The sequence below is a fragment of the Poecilia latipinna genome, unplaced genomic scaffold, assembly GCF_001443285.1.
Source record: "Poecilia latipinna isolate Pla-1442-1.1 unplaced genomic scaffold, P_latipinna-1.0 Scaffold2891, whole genome shotgun sequence".
NCBI lineage: Eukaryota > Metazoa > Chordata > Actinopteri > Cyprinodontiformes > Poeciliidae > Poecilia > Poecilia latipinna.
Window position 1 is genome coordinate 555 of NW_015115507.1, and position 17,910 is coordinate 18,464.

The window sequence follows — 17,910 nt, forward strand, 5'->3', positions numbered from 1 at the left end:
CCTCCGACTGCTGTTCCCCAGAAACAAATGAGTCATTTTTCAGGAAAAGTTTAAAACATTTTTATCAGTTTTTGTCAAATTTTAAAATTTACCAGACAAATTACTTCCTTGAATCATGATGAAAACCCAGAGGGCCGAGTCATGATGTGACTTAGAGGTATAGAATAAATAAATCATAAAGTTATGTATTCATCTGTACAGTGATGACGCGCCGACGGCCTTGGTGAGGAAACTCACATCTGATTCTCTTCTGTCTGGTCATTAAAATATTCCCAACTTGACCCAAAGTCTCCTGTCAGCTGCTGACATTATAACCTCAGTTTGTCAGAGTGTCAACATGTTGGGATGAACCGTGTCAAAGGTCATGACCCTGTTGTGTCCAGAACCCCCAGTATTCCAGCACCAGCACCTACGTGATCTTCGCTCACCTGCTGCGGCAGATCGCGGCGTTGTCCGAGGCCGACCACCACTTCCTGGTTCACTGGCTCAAGAGGTCAGTCTGTTCATCCTGTTTTAGCCAAACCGTCAAACTGCAGAGTTTATGAAACACAATTCAGTTCTCTGGAGAAAACATCTGAGCTGATGAGTAGAAGATAAATCTGAAGACTTCTTCAGGCTTGATCATCAGCCAGCGTGTTTTTATCTGCGTCTTTTCATGGCTGTTCAGTCGGATGAAACGGCTCCAAGCAGTTTGATGTGTTTCCATAGAAAACTGAAGAGAACAAATTATTTAGGACTAAACTTTTTACCCTGTGGCTCTACTTCACGTTGACCGCATCTAAGAAGTTCATGTAATCTGATTTGAACCAACTCTCAGCTGCAGAGAGCAAATCTGTTTAAAATTTCTGCTTTTTAAAACGTCTCTTTGTTAAATTGTGACCTGGCGCAGACGGCTTCTCGGGTTGACTCAGAACCTGAGCGGACCAGCGATGGCCAGCTTCTGTATTCGTCTCCCTCAGCATGAGTCAGGAGCATTTCAAAACATGTTCTTTGTGGGGTTTGATTTAAGAGCAAGCTGCTTCAAATTAGAGGTTCTGTTTAGTTCTGCTCAGATCCAGAAAGCCACGTTTTTCCAGCCGACGCTGCTTTTCTTCTCCCTCTCTGTGTTTTTACTGTGAAGTCTCTATTTTCGTCCTCTTGTGTGTTCGCCTTTAACTCCTTGGTGACACGGGTCTGGTTTGGGCCGTCAGGCTGTCGGCCAGGCGCTTCCGGCAGCTGGTGGAGCGCCTCCTGCAGTTCATCTCCACGCGCCTGTTTCCTGCAGAGCCAGATGAGCTTCCTCCTTCAGCCAAGTGTTCCTGGTGGATCCCCTCGGCCACCAAAGTGCTCAGCCTGTTCAGTGAGTCTCACGAACGCCACGCCGCCGGTTTGCCCTGCAGATCGCTTCCAACGTTTTACCGTCTTCTTGTCAGATGCAGCCAACAGCGTCTCCTCTCCTCCCATCATGCCCTTCACCGACTTCTACAACATCACTCTGGAGCACATTGACTTCATGGAGGACTACAGGACCTGGCAGAACTACGGCAACTCAAACAGGTCAGATTCAGCCGGTCAAACTGAAGATTTGATCTGTTTTATAACTAAACAGCTACGCTAACTCTGAAGCGCTAATCATAAACACTAGTTCTGCTAATGCTAAAGCGCTACAGCCAACCATATCAATACCCAGAGTGTGTCAGTGACAGTACAGTATATCGCCCCCAACAGGGTCCAGTTAGTCATTACTCACCTACCTGTATGGTTTGAGCTTCAGGAAGCGTCTGCAGAACTACAGCAATGCATTCTGGGTACAGAATAACCGTAATTTGCCTCACTGCATCACGGATGGAGAATGTGAGCAGTAGCTGTTTCAGGATTGTTGTTACGCAAAAATATTCATGAAAAATATGAGAAATGTTTTAACAGGAAATCAGTTCTGCTATTAGCGCGTTAGCAGAAGTGTGTCCGCCTTTCATTATTATTGCAATAAATAAACTAAAATGACTTTTTTAAGTTCAAATTCCCCGTTTCTAATCTGAACTTCTGGGACTTTGTCCTTTGGACAGAGGAAGTAGAAATGTTTGGCTAGAATGGACAGAACCATGATTAGAAAAACCAGACAGAGCAGATCAGCACGAAGACCTCAGACCAGCTGCCAAGCACAGTGGTGGAGGAGTGGTGATATGGGCTGGTTTAGCAGCAACATAACCTGAAAACCTGGAGTTATTGATTGGACTGTGGTCTCCTCAGAGTACCACAATGTGAGTCCATCTGCCTGACAGCCGGGATCCAAACTGGGTCATCAACAAGACAACAATCACAAAATCTACAACAGAACGGCTGAACAAGGAGAGAAACAATGTACAGAAATGGTCCAGTCAAAGTCCAGACGTCAACCTGAAGCTGTGATGGAACCTCCAGAGAGTCGAGCAGAAATGTAGATGAACTGAAGCCACGTCAGAGAGAAGAGTGGACCAGAACGGTTCTGCCAGAGAGGAGCCGTACAAGCTGCCGGGTCACGGGCTGGACTCCAGATGTTTACGACAAAATACTTTCTCTTTTCTGTGACTGCATGTTCTGCAGTTTGTTGGTTAAAATCCTGAGGCCCCTCAGAGAAGCCACACTCCTCACATCGGGACAGGATGAGGTCCAGTTTGCCTCCAGGAACCGCGGCGGGGTCAGCTCCGTCTCAGGGTTCCTGAAAGTCCGATGGAGCGGAGATGAGGAAATGTTCCCACAGCTGCAGTTTGTTCAGAACCGTGGAAAGTCTCACAGAAGCCATGAAGTTTGTTTCACGCTGCGTCGCGTCTCGTTAGAGCCTGACGATGGAAACTGATCCAGAGCCTGCAGTTGAAACGGTTTCAGATGGAAAGAACTCCCTGGCTGGCGTGTCGGGGATCCAGGTCATGAAGGATGGCTTAGCTTGGATCAGACATCAGAGGGCGGCCAGGAATGAAATGTTTCTGTACGGAAAATGATCCACTCATTTTGTTTCTTCTTCTCTCTATCAGGTTTTCTTTCTGTCAGTTCCCCTTCATCCTGTCGACTGTGGTGAAGAAAGCCATCATCCAGAAGGACTCGGAGCAGCAGATGATCAGCCAGGCCAGGGTGAGGATCTGAACCGGCGCTGTGAAGAATCAGAGAGCTGCTGAGGGTCTGGACTCATAAAGACAGTCTGTCTGCTTCACAGCTCAGCCTGGTGAGCAAAGTGTCCCGCAGGCAGAGGGTGGACATGAACCTGCTGTTCCTCAACATTAAAGTTCGACGAGCACAACTCCTGAGCGACTCGCTGGATGAGGTCAGAACAAACTCATGCTGACGTTCTGGGTTGGGACTGTGGGAGAGTTCAGGTGGGTCAGGCCTGGTTTTTTATTGAAGAATAACTCTTCAGTTACACAAATCAACGTCTTGCTCTACGTCGGTCTAAAGGTCAGATCTGGATTCATGACTTCTGGACATTTGGATTCGTCTGCTGTGCTGCTTTCGTCTGTCATGGTGAAGAAATATCTGAACCAAGAACCGTAGCTCTAGATTTTATCACTCTGTCTATGTTCATGACTGCAGGAAGTAGATTCTGGATACTAGAAGCTGAAATGAGCTTCGCCTGTAGAGGATCCTTATGATCCTTCTCTCTATGACGGAGAGAAAAGGATCATCTCCAGTCTGGCTGGTTAATGTTTGGTTTGGTTCTGGCCGAGTCGGGCGTGTCTCTGTTGGCTGTGTGTGCGTGTGTGTATGTGTGTGTGTGCGTGCGTGCGTGCGTGCGTGCGTGCGTGTGTGTGTGTGTGTGTGGGTAGGGACATGGAGGGGTGTGGGAACCATGGCAGGCTGTGAGTGTGCATGTGGTCGACCCACTGATGATGTCACTTTGCTCTGCAGCCTTAGGCAGCCGGTTCTCCAGAACCTCGTATGTTTGTTCTTTGCCCATCCAGTCAGCGCTGCATCCGCTCCTCTGTTTGAAACAGTTTGGTCCTCAGGGTTTGATCTGGCTGGTAGATGGTGCCTGAGTTGTTGTTGGTGACGTAAATCTGTGGACCAGTCAACGAATGTTTCTTGATGCCAGTCAGATCACTTACACACAACACCTGGCTAGTTTCAGGATGATCCATAGAAGGCGGTTCCAGAAAACAGGAGGGAACTGTGGCGGCCCATGGAGACGGGGTCTGACTACGTCTTGACTCGACTCGATTGCCAGAGTCTTCCCTTTGTATCGGTTAGCCTGTTTTTTAGTAGCTACTACAGTGAGGTTCTAATGGAGCCAAGTCGGGTGAAAACGTGACATCGGGACACTGTCTGTCTCTGATTGGCTGAAGGCTGGGGTCAACTCTGTTGATGGCTGTTTACGGATACCAGCAAACACCAAAACAACGTTGTGAGCAGCTTAAAACTGTAAAGTGATGACCATGAAGGGCCTCAACAGCCTGACGGGTTTGAACCTAAACATTGGAAGTGTTTTAACCAAATGGTGCTATTTACAGACACCGATATACGGGCAATGAGCCATGCTATGCTAAAATGGTCCCCACACATTAAGGCACTCAGTTGTAATGGAAGGTCAAAGTGAGCAGGTTCTGGTGGAAGAGGCCGATAAGAAGGATGAGTTAGCTGGAGCTTCAGGATGTGTGAGACCAGCAGAAAAGCCCGTTTTCCTGATGCTCCACTGAGGGGAAAAGGCTAATTAGGGTTGTGGGAACAGTGGATGGGAGAGGTCTGTGAATATAAAGAGCCTGAAGATTAGCAGGAATGTCTGCAGCTCTCCCTCCAGCCGGAGCTGGTCGTAAATCTGAAGTCTTTCCTCCTCGGTGTGAGGTTCGCACCAAACGTCTGTAATCCGTCATGTTTGGCACACATGGTTCTGTTCTTCCCATGCAGCCCTGTGATAAAATATCACACCAAGCAGCATGGAAAACATTAGTTTTAAGCTGCTTTGTTTTGTCTCTGTGCAGTTGATGAGGAAACGGTGCGACCTGAAGAAGAAGCTGCGGGTGACGTTTGTCGGGGAGGCGGGGCTTGACATGGGCGGTCTGACGAAGGAGTGGTTCCTGCTGCTGGTTCGTCAGATCTTCCACACCGACTACGGTGAGGTTCCACACAGACAGAGCATTTCTGAAGGGCAGCTGCAAGCTACAGGTAACCTTTTATCAAAGTCCAAAAACATTTCCTTCCGTCAGTCCAGGAAATGCTGATGATCGGTGGATCTTCCAGAATGATTGAACTTTGTGTCGTAAAGTTATAGAGATCATAAAGAGTCTTTAAGATCAAAACAAACTGAAGCTTTAGTAAGGAAGCTGGAGAAACAGAAGCCACCAAACTGATTAAGTCCAAACCTTAAGACCAGAATGGGTCATCAGAGACGGTTGGGTCCAGAAGATCCAACCGTCTCTGAAGAAAACGCTGGTTTCCAGGGAGCAGCTGGGAATCTGGGAGGTAAATCCTCGCTGATGCAGAGTCAACGGAAAGAGAAGCTGCTCTTTGTTGAAAGCAAGTGGAAAAAAATAACATTTTTATTGGCTAAAAATGGAAAGAACACTTTTATTAGCCGCGGCCTCGGTGGATTTGAGCTGAGAGTTTTTGGGTCAGAGGAATAAGTGTCAGAACGCTGAAGAAAGCCGACAGTGTTGGTTCTGGAAACTTGGACATTGATCTCTAAACTCAGGCTCCTTCAGATCCTACAGATCAGGTTTTCTCCTCTCCTTCTTTGTCCCTGACTTCCTCTTGTCTTTCTACTCTGTCATTCACACCCAGAGATGATTCTGGATCAGAACCCGACCTCAGGACTCGGTTAGAGGCATTAAGCTCTTAAAGGGCCGGCTACATGGAGTGGTGTCACTCAAGACCTGAGAGTTGATTTGGACTTGGAATAAAGGACTAGTGAACATCTGAGCCAGACGAATACATGTCAGTGACTTTTTCTCATTTCTTCTTTCCTGTCTCTTCCTCCTGTGGGTGGCGCTATAGAGCTGAAGGACCAGGACTTTGGACCATGTAGATAATGCGAACAGAGGCTCATTTAAAATCTTTCTTCCTGAGAGAAAAGCTTCATCTGAACTTGAAGGTTTGCTGTAGAGGAACAGACTTCATAAATCTGAGAAGATGATTTAATTCTCTGGATTTCCAGCCAGATGTTTCTTTTCTTGCTTGTGAATCTTTTCAGTTAAACCAAACAAACGTTACTCAGAGCATCTGTGCCTTTCACTCCTTCCAGGTGTTATTTCTCCTTCTCTCTCTCTTTTTCTCTTTCTCTGCTGGTCAAGTTGTTCTTTCCATCATCGCTGCGTCTCTGCGGTCGTCTGTGTTTCTGCTGCCAGAGGGACGTCAGCCCAGAGCAAAGACAGTCAATGAGATCTGTGTTCCCCTCATTAGCCAAGCAGGGCACACGCACACACACACACACACACACACACACACACACACAGCTGCACAGACAGGTGCATGCAAACACACACACCCCTCACACACAGGCTCCTCTGTGCGTGGAGCAGCTTCAGGTTCGGAGATGTGAAGCTCAGTTCCAGATGTTTGCCTCCTCTTGGCTCTGACCGCCGCCGTCCCGACCAGTCAGAGGCGGATTAGTCTGGACGTTAGTCAGCCAATCAGAAACTAATGAATGGATCTGCTGCAACAGGAGGTTTTTCTAATTGTGATGTTTTGTTTCATCTTATTCCGTCTAACGGGAATTGTTTCTGCTCCAGGGATGTTTTCCTTCATGAAGGACTCGCGCTGCCACTGGTTCAGCAGCTGGAAGAGCGACAACTACTCTGAGTTCCAGATGGTCGGGACTGTATCCTTCCATAACACAGAAATCTGGGTTTTTATGTTTGTGTTGTTATTTTGTCTTCTTAATTGACTCCATCCATCCTGGAGGTGGCGCGCTCTGCTGGCCGCAAATAAAATGGCAGCCCAGACTGACGTAATGACTGACGAATGTTCAGAACCGGGACGGATCCGGGACACGTTGGCGTGTGTTTGGAACATCTCCTTCACATCTGAATAATGGAGAACATGCATGTGTGCATGTTGCATTGTGGGGGTGTTGCCTTCGTGTGCGTAGGAAACCAGAGCGATCCGGCTCTGCAGGCGCGGTGAAAGGCCAGCTGGGAGCTGTCAAAAGGTTATATAACCTAATAGCTGCCTGTTCCTGCCCAGCTCTCTGTGAGCAGTTAAATCACTCATGGTCGCACACATAAACCTGTTAACACCTTCAGCGCTCTGGTTTTAGACCCTCAGTGCGTGGAAGGCTGAAACCTGCAGGGTTTTGGTTTGGTTTAGTGTGAAGCAGCAGGGATGAGAGCGACCCGGACCAGACGGGGGTTTGGTTTGAGTCTGGCAGGAGGAAGAGGAGGGGCTGTTTGCTTCTGGGTGTTCCTGCATGTTCCACATGTGTGCTTGTACTAAAGGCTAATTTATCACGCTTTGTTCCTGTTCAGTCATTAGAAAGGCTCTGGAGGGCCGAGCCAGGCGGTGCCGAGACAAGAGGCAGTGTCTCCTGAAACAAACTCTGGAGGAGACAGAAGTGATGTGATGCTGTAGTGTGAGGTGAAACAGATGGATCAAATATGTCGAGGAGAAAGAACAGAAAGTTCAGATGGGCTGCAGATTGTTTCTGAGCACGACAGTTCAAATAAAGAACTGCAAGGCTGAAAAACTGAAAGGAAAATCTATTTAGAAGCTGAAATACGTCCTGACTTCTGTCAGGTTTAACCTGATCTATTCTGGAGAGGAACTGTGAACTTTGCTTGGAAAGTTTAAACCCAACCAGGAGTTTTGGCCTCAAACAGAAAGTTACGCTATGAAGGTCAAAACACCTGTGACAGATTCAAACTGGTTGCCATGGAAATGACCACCTTTTCTGGAGAGCAGCTGGAGCCCACAGCATGACTCTTTCATCATCCACAGAGAGAGAGAAGAATTTAAGCCTCGAATGAAAACTTTTGTGGAAGCTGTCGGTCACCTCCGATGAATGCCTGAAGTCCAGTCAGAACCTTGGACTGGATCCATCTGTCCTCAGTCTGCTGCTTAAAGAGATCCTTCAGTTCCAGTTTTTTCAACAAACATTTAGAGCTAAAATCTTTTTTCATTTATTCAAATATTAATGATTTCTGTTTTTTGTGGCCTGTTGATGTTTCCATCTATCCAGTAACCAGCAGGCCCAGGAGAAGGTGCATGACTGGAACCTCAGTGTGTTTCAGTACCTACAGTCTGTGACCTGATGAAGCTTTTTAACAGGCTCGTCTTGATTTTGGTCCAGTAAAAAAGAACCAGTCTGGTAAAAGGAAGGACGAAGGCATAAAACCAGAGAGGTGATGTGAAACACAGAGAGAGCGCTGACAGGAAGAGGAACAGAAAGAAACAGAGGGAGAGAGAGAGAGACTGCAGATTTATTCATGTTCTGTAACTTCAGAGGAGACGTTGTAGACGACGTTTCACTAAACGTGGTGGAAGATGTATGAGCAGCTAAGCCTTCAGTCGGCCCGTCTGACCCACATCATTCTGACTATAATGACCATAATGGTTGTGGTAAATCTACAGTGTGTGTTTATTTTTCCTTCGCTACCTCTGTGTGTGTGAGTGTGTGTGTCACCTTGTTGCAATCAGCGCCGCTCAGTTCAAACACAACCTGAGCCTACTCACAGAACCTCAGCACACATGGTGACCACATGTGGCAGCTGGGAGCGGTTTGAGTGTGTGTTTTGGGCCGCCGCCCTTCAGACTGAAGCAGGAGAAGAAAAGCTGCAGGTGGACGAATCGTTGGTCTGCAGGCTGCTTCTCACACTGTGGGCTGCAGAAAGAGCCTCCCACAGAGAAACACTGAGGTTCTCCAGTCCGCTTCATGTCTGTCTGCATGAAATGCATGAAGAAGAAGAAGAGCACCATCCATCCGTTCATCATGTCTACCTGTTTATCCTGCAGGGTAGGACAGATGCCTGTCTCCAGATTCTCCATTTGGCTTTAGCCTTCCTAGCACCTTGTTATGATAGAAAATAGTTTCTGAACTCAATAGAAAGTTAAATATTGTTTCTGTTTTTAGTCCAGCAGCTTCTCCTCCTCCTAGCTGTGTATTTTGAGCCGTCTCCTCCAGCAGACCTATTTATCTCATGTTTGCACATGCAGTGTGTTTCCGTCTTTAACGCTGTGTGCTATCAGCTGATGGGCTTAGCGGTTTACAACAGCATTGCTCTGGACATCCACTTCCCTCTCTACTGCTACAGGTAACAACACTTCCCTCTTTTCTCAAGTTCACCTTGTTTACTGCACCGACTGCCAGATTTAATAATGCTCCTGTGTTTTCCTGCAGGAAGCTGCTCACTCCGCCCACTGTGCCATCTGATCCTAATGCTTTTGTTGGCACGGCAACGGCCACCTTGGACGACCTGCAGCAGGTCATGCCTGTAAGGATCAATAAGCTGATAAACTTGTTTATTTGTGACCAAAGTATTCAGTTTAAAATAAATTAATTTGAGTTTTGTTTCTTAATATGTAACATTTAGATCAGAAAAAGTATTTTTTAGTTGGCCACCAGAGGGAGACAGAGTCAGACTTTTGAATCCATCCAGTTTAAATGATCTTCTCTTGGACTCAGTTTTACTTTATGTGTTGCTGATTAAATAAAAGTGCAGATCAGCATTTATTCTTCTGTTTCTCCATATGTCTGTTTGCACTGCATATAAAATGCTGCAGAGCTTAAAAATACTTAGATCTGGTGAAATAACACTGTAAACTAATTCCTTATTGTTTAATTTTTAATTTTGAAACTTGTGTAATTTTTCACAACTTTAGAAAGATCAGAGTTTCTTTATTGAACTTAAAGAAACAGATTATGTATCGTTTTAAGTGTCAAAGTGAAATGGAAAACATTTGAGTTAGAAAATGACCAAACAAACATGCATGTGAAAAACATGACCTGAGTCACTGCTATTTTGGATTTGTTGGCCGTCTGTTATGATAAGATCTGTACTTTGAAATAATGTGTGTTAAAAGAGGAAAAAAGAAAAACTGACTAAACACACACACACACCAGCACAACCCAACACATTCTGTTAGCTTGGTTACCTCAATCAGTTCATATTAGCTTTGTAAACTTGCTTAGTTTTCCACATGTATTTTATTTGTTACCATAATTAACTGTTATCCCAGTTAGCTCTGTTAGCACAGTTAGCTCTGTTAGCACTGTTAGCTCTGTTAGTGCAGTTAGCTCTGTTAGTGCAGTTAGCTCTGTTAGCACTGTTAGCTCTGTTAGTGCAGTTAGCTCTGTTAGCACAGTTATCTCCTTTAGGATGGTTTGTGGCTAAAACCTTTTTCTTTGTTAGAATAATTAATTTTATCGTCACTGTTAACTTGTTTTCCAGTTTGCTCTTTCACCTCATCTGTTAGGATGGCTAACGGTGTTAGCACGTTTAGCTTGGCTAGCATGACTTAAAATGGTTAAGCAAATCAGCCCTTTCATCATAGTTAGCTCTGTTAGGATGGCTAAGCTCATCCTGTTAGCACAGTTAGCTCCGTTACCAACAAACTGAACCCCACTTTGCTAAGCTATCAGGCTGATATAATTTCCAAATCAAAGACGTTCCATGATACAGATTAAAATGTCTGTTCTCTCCTGAGGCCTGTCTTGCTCCTAAAGTAAATTGGCCTTTCAGTTTGACCTGTTGCAGCGTTAGCATGTAAGGCATACCTGCGTAGATAACTCAAGGTCCATTTTAGGAACCTCCTAAATCCTTTTTGTTCCCTCTGACTGCATCGTGAAATGCTTCTCTGATATTATAAATAGCTAACGCTGAGTCTTGTTCACAGCTAGCTTATAGCCAGAGTGAGCTGACTGTTTCGCTGCGGTCCCATTAGCAGCTCTCCAAGTTGGCGTCAGTCAGGCAGGAAAGCGTCTGGTTTTGGTCATCAGCCAATTATTTAGTGCATCTGACTGCGAACTGGCCGGTCGCCTGACCTCAATCTGGCTGAGAGCGTTTAAAAAGTAGAATCATGCATCAATTCAAAGATATTTGACCAACACCATCAGCTGTTTGAAAGGGAGATAGCCATTCTGAATCAACCTTTCATGTTGAATTTTTGACACTTTGTGCTGACATTTATTGGACCCAGGCCTGAACATTTAAATATTTCTGGTCCTTAATGAGCGGACTACAAGCAGCTGCTTCCCATGTTCTGCAGCAGAGACTGGGAGTGCTGATGGACCGAACAGAACACAATGCGACTGACGTAAGAATTCAGTGAGAGAAAGATGATGAAGTGACTCCGAACAGTCACTCAGTTACCTGATCCACAGGCTGCAACGCATCCAAAACCTTCCTGACTGCGAAGGTCAAAACTCTGCCAGTCACCACACACACGCACACACACACCCACACACACACACATGCACACACACGCACACACACACACACACACGCACGCACACGCACACACACACACGCACACACACGTGCACGCACGCACACACACACACACACACACACACCCACACACACACACCCACACACACACACACTGTGGAGGTAGTTGTATAACTGGAGGATTTCAGTTTTAAGCTTTCAGTACCAACAGTTTCCGGTTCTCTACAGAAAACTAACCCAGACGTCCTTCAGCAAAATGAGATTTAGTTATTTTTTTCTCAGAAAGTCTCACTTTTGTAAAATAAAGAGTTAGAAAACAGATTGTTACATTATTTGCTGTCTTGCTTTAGGGCGCTCTGCCTCTGTGACATCAGCTCAGCCTGGAGCTGAGGAAACCCTGCAGTATCTCAGACTGAATGTTGTTGTTTACATACCTGAAAAGTAAAAGTGGGGATGTGTGGCTTCCCCACTAATGCATGAAAAAGTGTGAAACTTGTGAAATGAGGAGTTTCCATCCGTGTGTCTGCAGGATCTGGCTCACGGCTTGGCAGAGCTGCTGAGCTACGAGGGAAACGTGGAGGAGGATTTCTACCTCACCTTCCAGGTGAGCAGCCACTAAGCTTCTAATGTCGAGCTGGAAAAAACATCAAACATGACAAAGACTTAAACTGAATCAGATCTGTTTTTAACTTCAGTAAAAATGGAAAAGATTACTAAATATGACTCAACTTCTCAGTTCTTGCAAATATTAAACTGACTTTTTAAAGTTGATACCAGAAACTCATGTCACAAGAATGAATAACAAAGAATCAGTGGAAGGTCATGTTATTCATACAGCTGGCAGGTTTAGATTCAAAGTAATCTTTTAATTCGACCAGCATGTTTCTCCTGACTTGATGTGATAAAATTGTTTTACCAGACTGAGTCCAGACTTTAATCTGCTGGAGGATCTCTGCAGGACGGTCAAATTTAAACAGAGCTCTGGTTCGGTTTGAATGCATATGTGAACGACAAGCAGACTGGAGACCGCTCCAAAAAGCAGGAAGTGGACTACCATGCAGGGCATTCTGGGTAAATGCAACCAAAACAAATGTGTTAGCCTAGCGCCAGCAGGAGAAAAGACTGGTGGTCTTTTATCAAAGACTAAAGAGAAATCCTCCAAACGCTGAAATCTGACGCCGCCATCTTGTTTCCATCTGGTGAAGAAGGAAGTTGCTCTCAGTGTCTTCAGAGGTTTTTGTGTCGTTTCCTTCAGTGGTTGTTGGTTCCTGGTTCCAGTTGGACCGAGTCTAACGGACTATCAGGAGGAGAAACAGCCTTACTGATGTGAAGCATTTTATAAACTTCACAGTATCTCATCCAGAGAAATTAATATTTCCTCTACATGATGACGTCATTTAGTTTGACGAAGGTTTAGATTTTGGTTCTACCGGGTCTGAACTGGGACAGTATGATCCCTGTTCCTCCTGATCTGCAGTGCCTCCCCCCTCCCCCCCTCAGGTTCAACCACATCCATCCCTACCTGTGCAGGTAAAATCACTGAAATACACCTGACCTCAGCCAGGTTTCTGTTTGGTTTCCCGCCGCACAGTTTCAGGTCTGCGTCTGAGTCCCACCGGGTCGCAGCCGCACTGCAGAGCTCCGCTAAGTCACGACAGCACGCATTAAGAACAAGACCTGCTACTGAGCAGCATCCCCACATATAATGGAGTCACTGATGCTGCAGAGGGATAAATATGGAGCACATGTGGGAAGACAGAATATGTAAAGCGCTGAGGTGTTATTTTAGCCCCCAGTGTGACGGTCGGCTGCTAACAGTCGCACCACTGTGGCACCGTCTCCACCCACCTGCAGAACTCAGTCTGACGTGGGTCTGCCTCCTCCATTTATGTCAGCGTTTAAACTCATTTCACTTCTTCTTACACTTAATAACCTGAGCTAACCTTTTAAATCCAGATCCCTCAGCAGAAACACAATCCTGATCCACAGAACGCAAATAAAGTTCATTCATTTTCCAGTTCAGTGACATAAATGTGGAACCGTGGAAACGTTTCAAATCTGAAACCTTTTGTAATCCAAGTTTTAACAGAGCTGAACTCAGATCAGAATAAAACGTCAGCCAAAGTTTATTTCTGTTACTTATCTGAACACCAAACCAAGAGACGGAAAATGAAGAATAAAAACTCAGGAGATGGTCCGATGTGCCTCAGAGCTTTTCAGATGCTTAAGTAAACATAATGAAAATTGGTATATGTTCATAAATGGAATGCCATCATAAATGAAATCGATTAAATCGATATGGATCCAGTTATTTGGTCAAACTGAGCTGTTTTTATTGTTGCAGGTGTTCCAAGAGGAGATGGGCGTAGTCAAATCCTACAACCTGAAACCGGCAGGAGACAAAATCCCTGTCACCAAGCAGAACAGGAAGGGTGAGTCCGAGCAGAACCAGAACAGTTCAGCTGTAAATAACACCAGAGAACGACACAAACCACCGGTTCACCTCTGGATCCAACACAGTATTTAACCTTAATAAACTAATTCCACTGAAAGTAAATTTATTTATGGATTCTAATTGTATTAAATCAACAATTTTAGGTTAGTCTATGGATGCAGCTTCCAGAATCTTCTACTTTGTTTGAGTTTATAATCTATTTATTCACCGTTTCACTAAGTAATGGGTCAGAAATGTATATGTGTTCAAACTTCTAAATATGAGTTTTATCCTTTAATAGCCATTGGTTGGTGAAGTTAAAGTAGTTTACCAACTTACCACATGAGCTAAAATAAACTACTATTATTAACATCTTAATCTAAACCCTCAAAACTTAATGGAAATTAAAGAAAGCAAACTAACTATCCCCACCTAGCACAGTTAGCATTAGCATCTCATGAGGTCTGGTGACTGTTTCAGTGTTTGGGACGTTCAGGAATGTTGAAATGTTCGACGCTTTTCGTTTTCAGGTGAAAAAGCAGTTTTGTGCGTCTCTGTCCTCAGTTTTATTTGTGGTATTCTGTAAATATTCATTCCTGAGAATCAGGGAAGGAAATGCAGAATGCATGTGTGTGAATGAGAGTGAAGCAGTAAGAACTGAGGGGAAAGGAGGCGGAGTCAGTCATCCAAAACAACAAGCACATGAGGGGTGAAGAAGAGAGGCACAATGTGCTGCTGCAGCTTATCGCCATGGCGACAACAAGGGTGGCAAACTGCCTACAGAGGATTAAGATGAAAACACACTCAGGAGTCACTTCAGTTCCTCTGTCAGGAAGGAAGGGAAGCCCTGGGTCACTGGACCGCAGCCAGAAACTTCAGACCCTAAACTCTGGCGCAGCGGACGAACCCTGACGCTGTGGTTTGGTGTTAATAAGATGTTTTTGGAGTCGTGTGCTTTCAAAGTTATTTTGCCTTTCAGTAGTGGCATAAACTTAAACCTAAGATCTTAAAATGAGACATTTAAAGCACATAAGTTAATAGTTTATCCAACGAGGAGCAGGAAGTGGTAATTATTTAGAGACCTATCAAACCAGCACCCTACAAAGTGATTTAAAACTACAGCGTGGCGAAGCCAGTCGGTCTGTAATTCACTGAGATGGAGATGAGCTCTAGTGACACAAACTGTAAATCGGAGCACCAAGGTTCTGGCAGATTCTTAGACTTTACAGCTTCTGGTCTGGTTCTGACCGGTTCTGTTACTCCAGATAATAAGCTCTTCCATTCCTCCAGTCACCTGAGTGATCAGGACACTTTATGTTAGAGACGTACAGGGAAGGAAAGCCCACCTTTCCCCATATGACACAGTAATGAGGCTGATAGAATAACCTTCTGTTGACATGCAGTCAGTCTGCTCTGAAATGAATCTTTAGGTTTTGATGATTTTAAAACCTTCCAGGTCTGCAGCTTCAAACCAGACGCTGTGTTAAATATTGCTGAGACATTTTTTTATTTTACACATAGTAATAAAGTTTAAACTGAGTTAGAAATATGAGTTACATCTTCGTGTTTTACGTCCAGCTCTCCTTTCCTTCTCCCTGGCAGAAACACAGACCTGCTGCTGTCAAAGCCTCTATTGTTCAGAACCATGAACTCATTTTCCACCCAGCGGCTCTTGTTGGTGCTTCTGCCAGCGTCGCCCAGAGAAGCAGCGGCTGCAGGGTTGATGGTGGAACCTGGTAATGGAATAATGGAAATCCCTCCGCTCTCTTTCCACAGAGTACGTCCAGCTCTACATCGACTTCCTGCTGAACAAATCCATATACAAACAGTTTGCTGCCTTCTACCACGGCTTCCACAGCGTGTGTGCCTCCGACGCCCTGATGGTGAGTTCAGAGGGTGTGTGTGTGTGTGTGTGTGAATACATACACTGAAGGCCAATGAAACAGATGGTTGCAAAAATCTTTTCTGTCACTTTCTAATTCTACTTAAGGTTGTTCAGGTTACATATTGATTATCAGACAATTATTATCAAAATTAATTCCAACAGTCTTTATGCTAATGAGGCCTGAATATCCTTTTCTGTAACTAATCTGCTGAATCATCATTTCCTGAATTACAAAAAATGTTCTAAAAATTTTCTCGCCATGTTTTCTGACATTTAGCAAATAGAAATAATTAGAAATGATTTAGGTAATTCTTGAAAACAAGAAGAGTTTAACTTCACTCAGTGTTGTGTCTTTTTATTCAGTGCATGTAAGTAGCAGCAGTGACGTGGAAGCGGGTTGGTCATGTGACAGTGACGCAGCAGAGGATTGTGGGATGTTGATCTGAGTCACAGTAGTAATTAGCAGCTTTCTGATGGTTTTCTAAATTATCTTATCTGATGTAAAGATGTTTTCTGATTATCAGACCTTAAATACAGCAACATGAACAGGAAGCGAATCAAACGTCTAATTTTATGACCTCAGTCACATCCTGGTGACGTTTATCTGCTTCTCATCGTTTCACCGTTAAACCGATGAACTATCTTCTTCCTGTCAGCGCCGATCACTTCCTGTGCAGCAACACAGGAATAAATTATTCTATTGATTAACTGAACTGCTGATTATTTCAGTTTGCTGTCTGACTGTTTATAGTTCAGAGTTAAAGGTCACCAGCATCACCAGTGGGTCATATTTCTGCTGCTCTAATTGTTTTAGGGGCATAAAAATAATTTAGCGCAGTAGCTGAAGCTGAAAGGAGTTGGTGATGTTTGGCTGTAATATTTAATATTTTTATTCAACTTTACGTAGGAGTCATTCTGCCGTAAAGCTCTCAGGTATCAGCCAAATGAAAACCAGGATCTGACTCCAGTTTTCCAAATAAACCGAATCCAAGAGCAGCAAAGTTATAAAATATGCACTTCCTCTGGCGGCCATAGGGGGGCGCTGAGGAACCAGACCTGCTTCCCATGACCTTGGCTGCAGCGGACAAGGACAAACTTGAACAGACACGTCAAGGCGGAAATCTGACACTCAAGAACCATAGAATCTCATATCTGATGTAAAATAATAAAAATTAGTTTTATCCAAAGTTCTGCCGTAATCTGACCCAGATTCTGCCGGTTCCGGCTCAGTTTCTCTCCTCCATGCAGGTGGTCACGTCCTGCGGCTGCAGGATGTGATGAGGCAGGTCGGTGGGCGTGTCGGAGTTTTCAGCCTTACTCATTGACTCATCATCACCACCATCTTCCTCTTCCTGATTCTCTGTAATCTGGTGGTTCTGATCCACATCTGACCCATTTTCTCTCGTCATTCTGCCTTTATGACGACAAGTTTCAGTTTGACGACTCGGTTGTTTTCACTCCCTTCCTGTTGAGCGACTCTGTAATGATGCGTCCTTCCTGTTCCTCCTCCTTGCTGCTGTTGCTACAGCTGAACTGAGTTTGGTGTTTCTGGAAATTTTAGCACCGCGGCGAACGTTTCAGCTTGTTGTCACTGAGGAGTCGCAAGTTCAAATCCTGTCGATGAAGCAATTCTTACAAATCAGAAAAGGCCATTTGTTGAAATAACAACACACTCATAATTTTAAAAGGAATTAATTTGTTTATTTGTATCTTTTTGTGTATTTGTAATATTGAATAAAAAGGTTAAAAATGTGAGATATTTTAAATCAGATTTGATGGATTAAATTTCAGATCAATAAATTAATCCTTCGTTTCAGCCTAAAACCTGCAGCTTCGTCTCTACAGGAAGTTTAAACATCGTCGCTGTTTTTGTCTCCAGTAGAGGAGAACATGTCTTCATGTCTTCATGTTTTCATGTTTTCATGTCTTCATGTCTTCATGTTTTCATGTTTTCATGTTTTCATGTCTTCATGTTTTCATGTCTTCATGTTTTCATGTCATCTCTTCCTGTCTTCATGTTTTCATGATGTTTTCATGCCTTCATGTCTTCATGTCTTCATGTTTTCATGATGTTTTCATGTCTTCATGTCTTCGTGCCTTCATGTTTTCATGTCTTCATGTCTTCGTGCCTTCATGTCTTCATGCCTTCATGTCTTCATGTCTTCATGTCTTCATGTCTTCATGCCTTCATGTCTTCATGTCTTCATGTTTTCATGATGTTTTCGTGTCTTCATGCCTTCATGTCTTCATGTCTTCATGTTTTCATG

At 44.4% G+C, this 17,910-nt stretch overlaps 1 protein-coding gene across 1 annotated transcript in view; it reads left to right on the forward strand.

The window, feature by feature from the left end:
- Positions 1-374: 374 nt before the first annotated feature.
- hectd2 (HECT domain containing 2) overlaps positions 375-17,910 on the forward strand; it is a gene marked incomplete at its 5' end in the record, with an annotated part of 31,265 nt that continues 13,729 nt past the window's right edge. Inside the window, 12 exons of the mRNA XM_015021890.1 lie at positions 375-493; positions 1,191-1,339; positions 1,413-1,536; positions 2,991-3,087; positions 3,170-3,277; positions 4,926-5,058; positions 6,672-6,760; positions 9,124-9,188; positions 9,275-9,368; positions 11,854-11,928; positions 13,669-13,756; positions 15,535-15,641. Coding sequence (XP_014877376.1) covers positions 375-493; positions 1,191-1,339; positions 1,413-1,536; positions 2,991-3,087; positions 3,170-3,277; positions 4,926-5,058; positions 6,672-6,760; positions 9,124-9,188; positions 9,275-9,368; positions 11,854-11,928; positions 13,669-13,756; positions 15,535-15,641 — 1,248 coding nt within the window. The remainder of the gene's footprint in view (positions 494-1,190; positions 1,340-1,412; positions 1,537-2,990; positions 3,088-3,169; positions 3,278-4,925; positions 5,059-6,671; positions 6,761-9,123; positions 9,189-9,274; positions 9,369-11,853; positions 11,929-13,668; positions 13,757-15,534; positions 15,642-17,910) is intronic.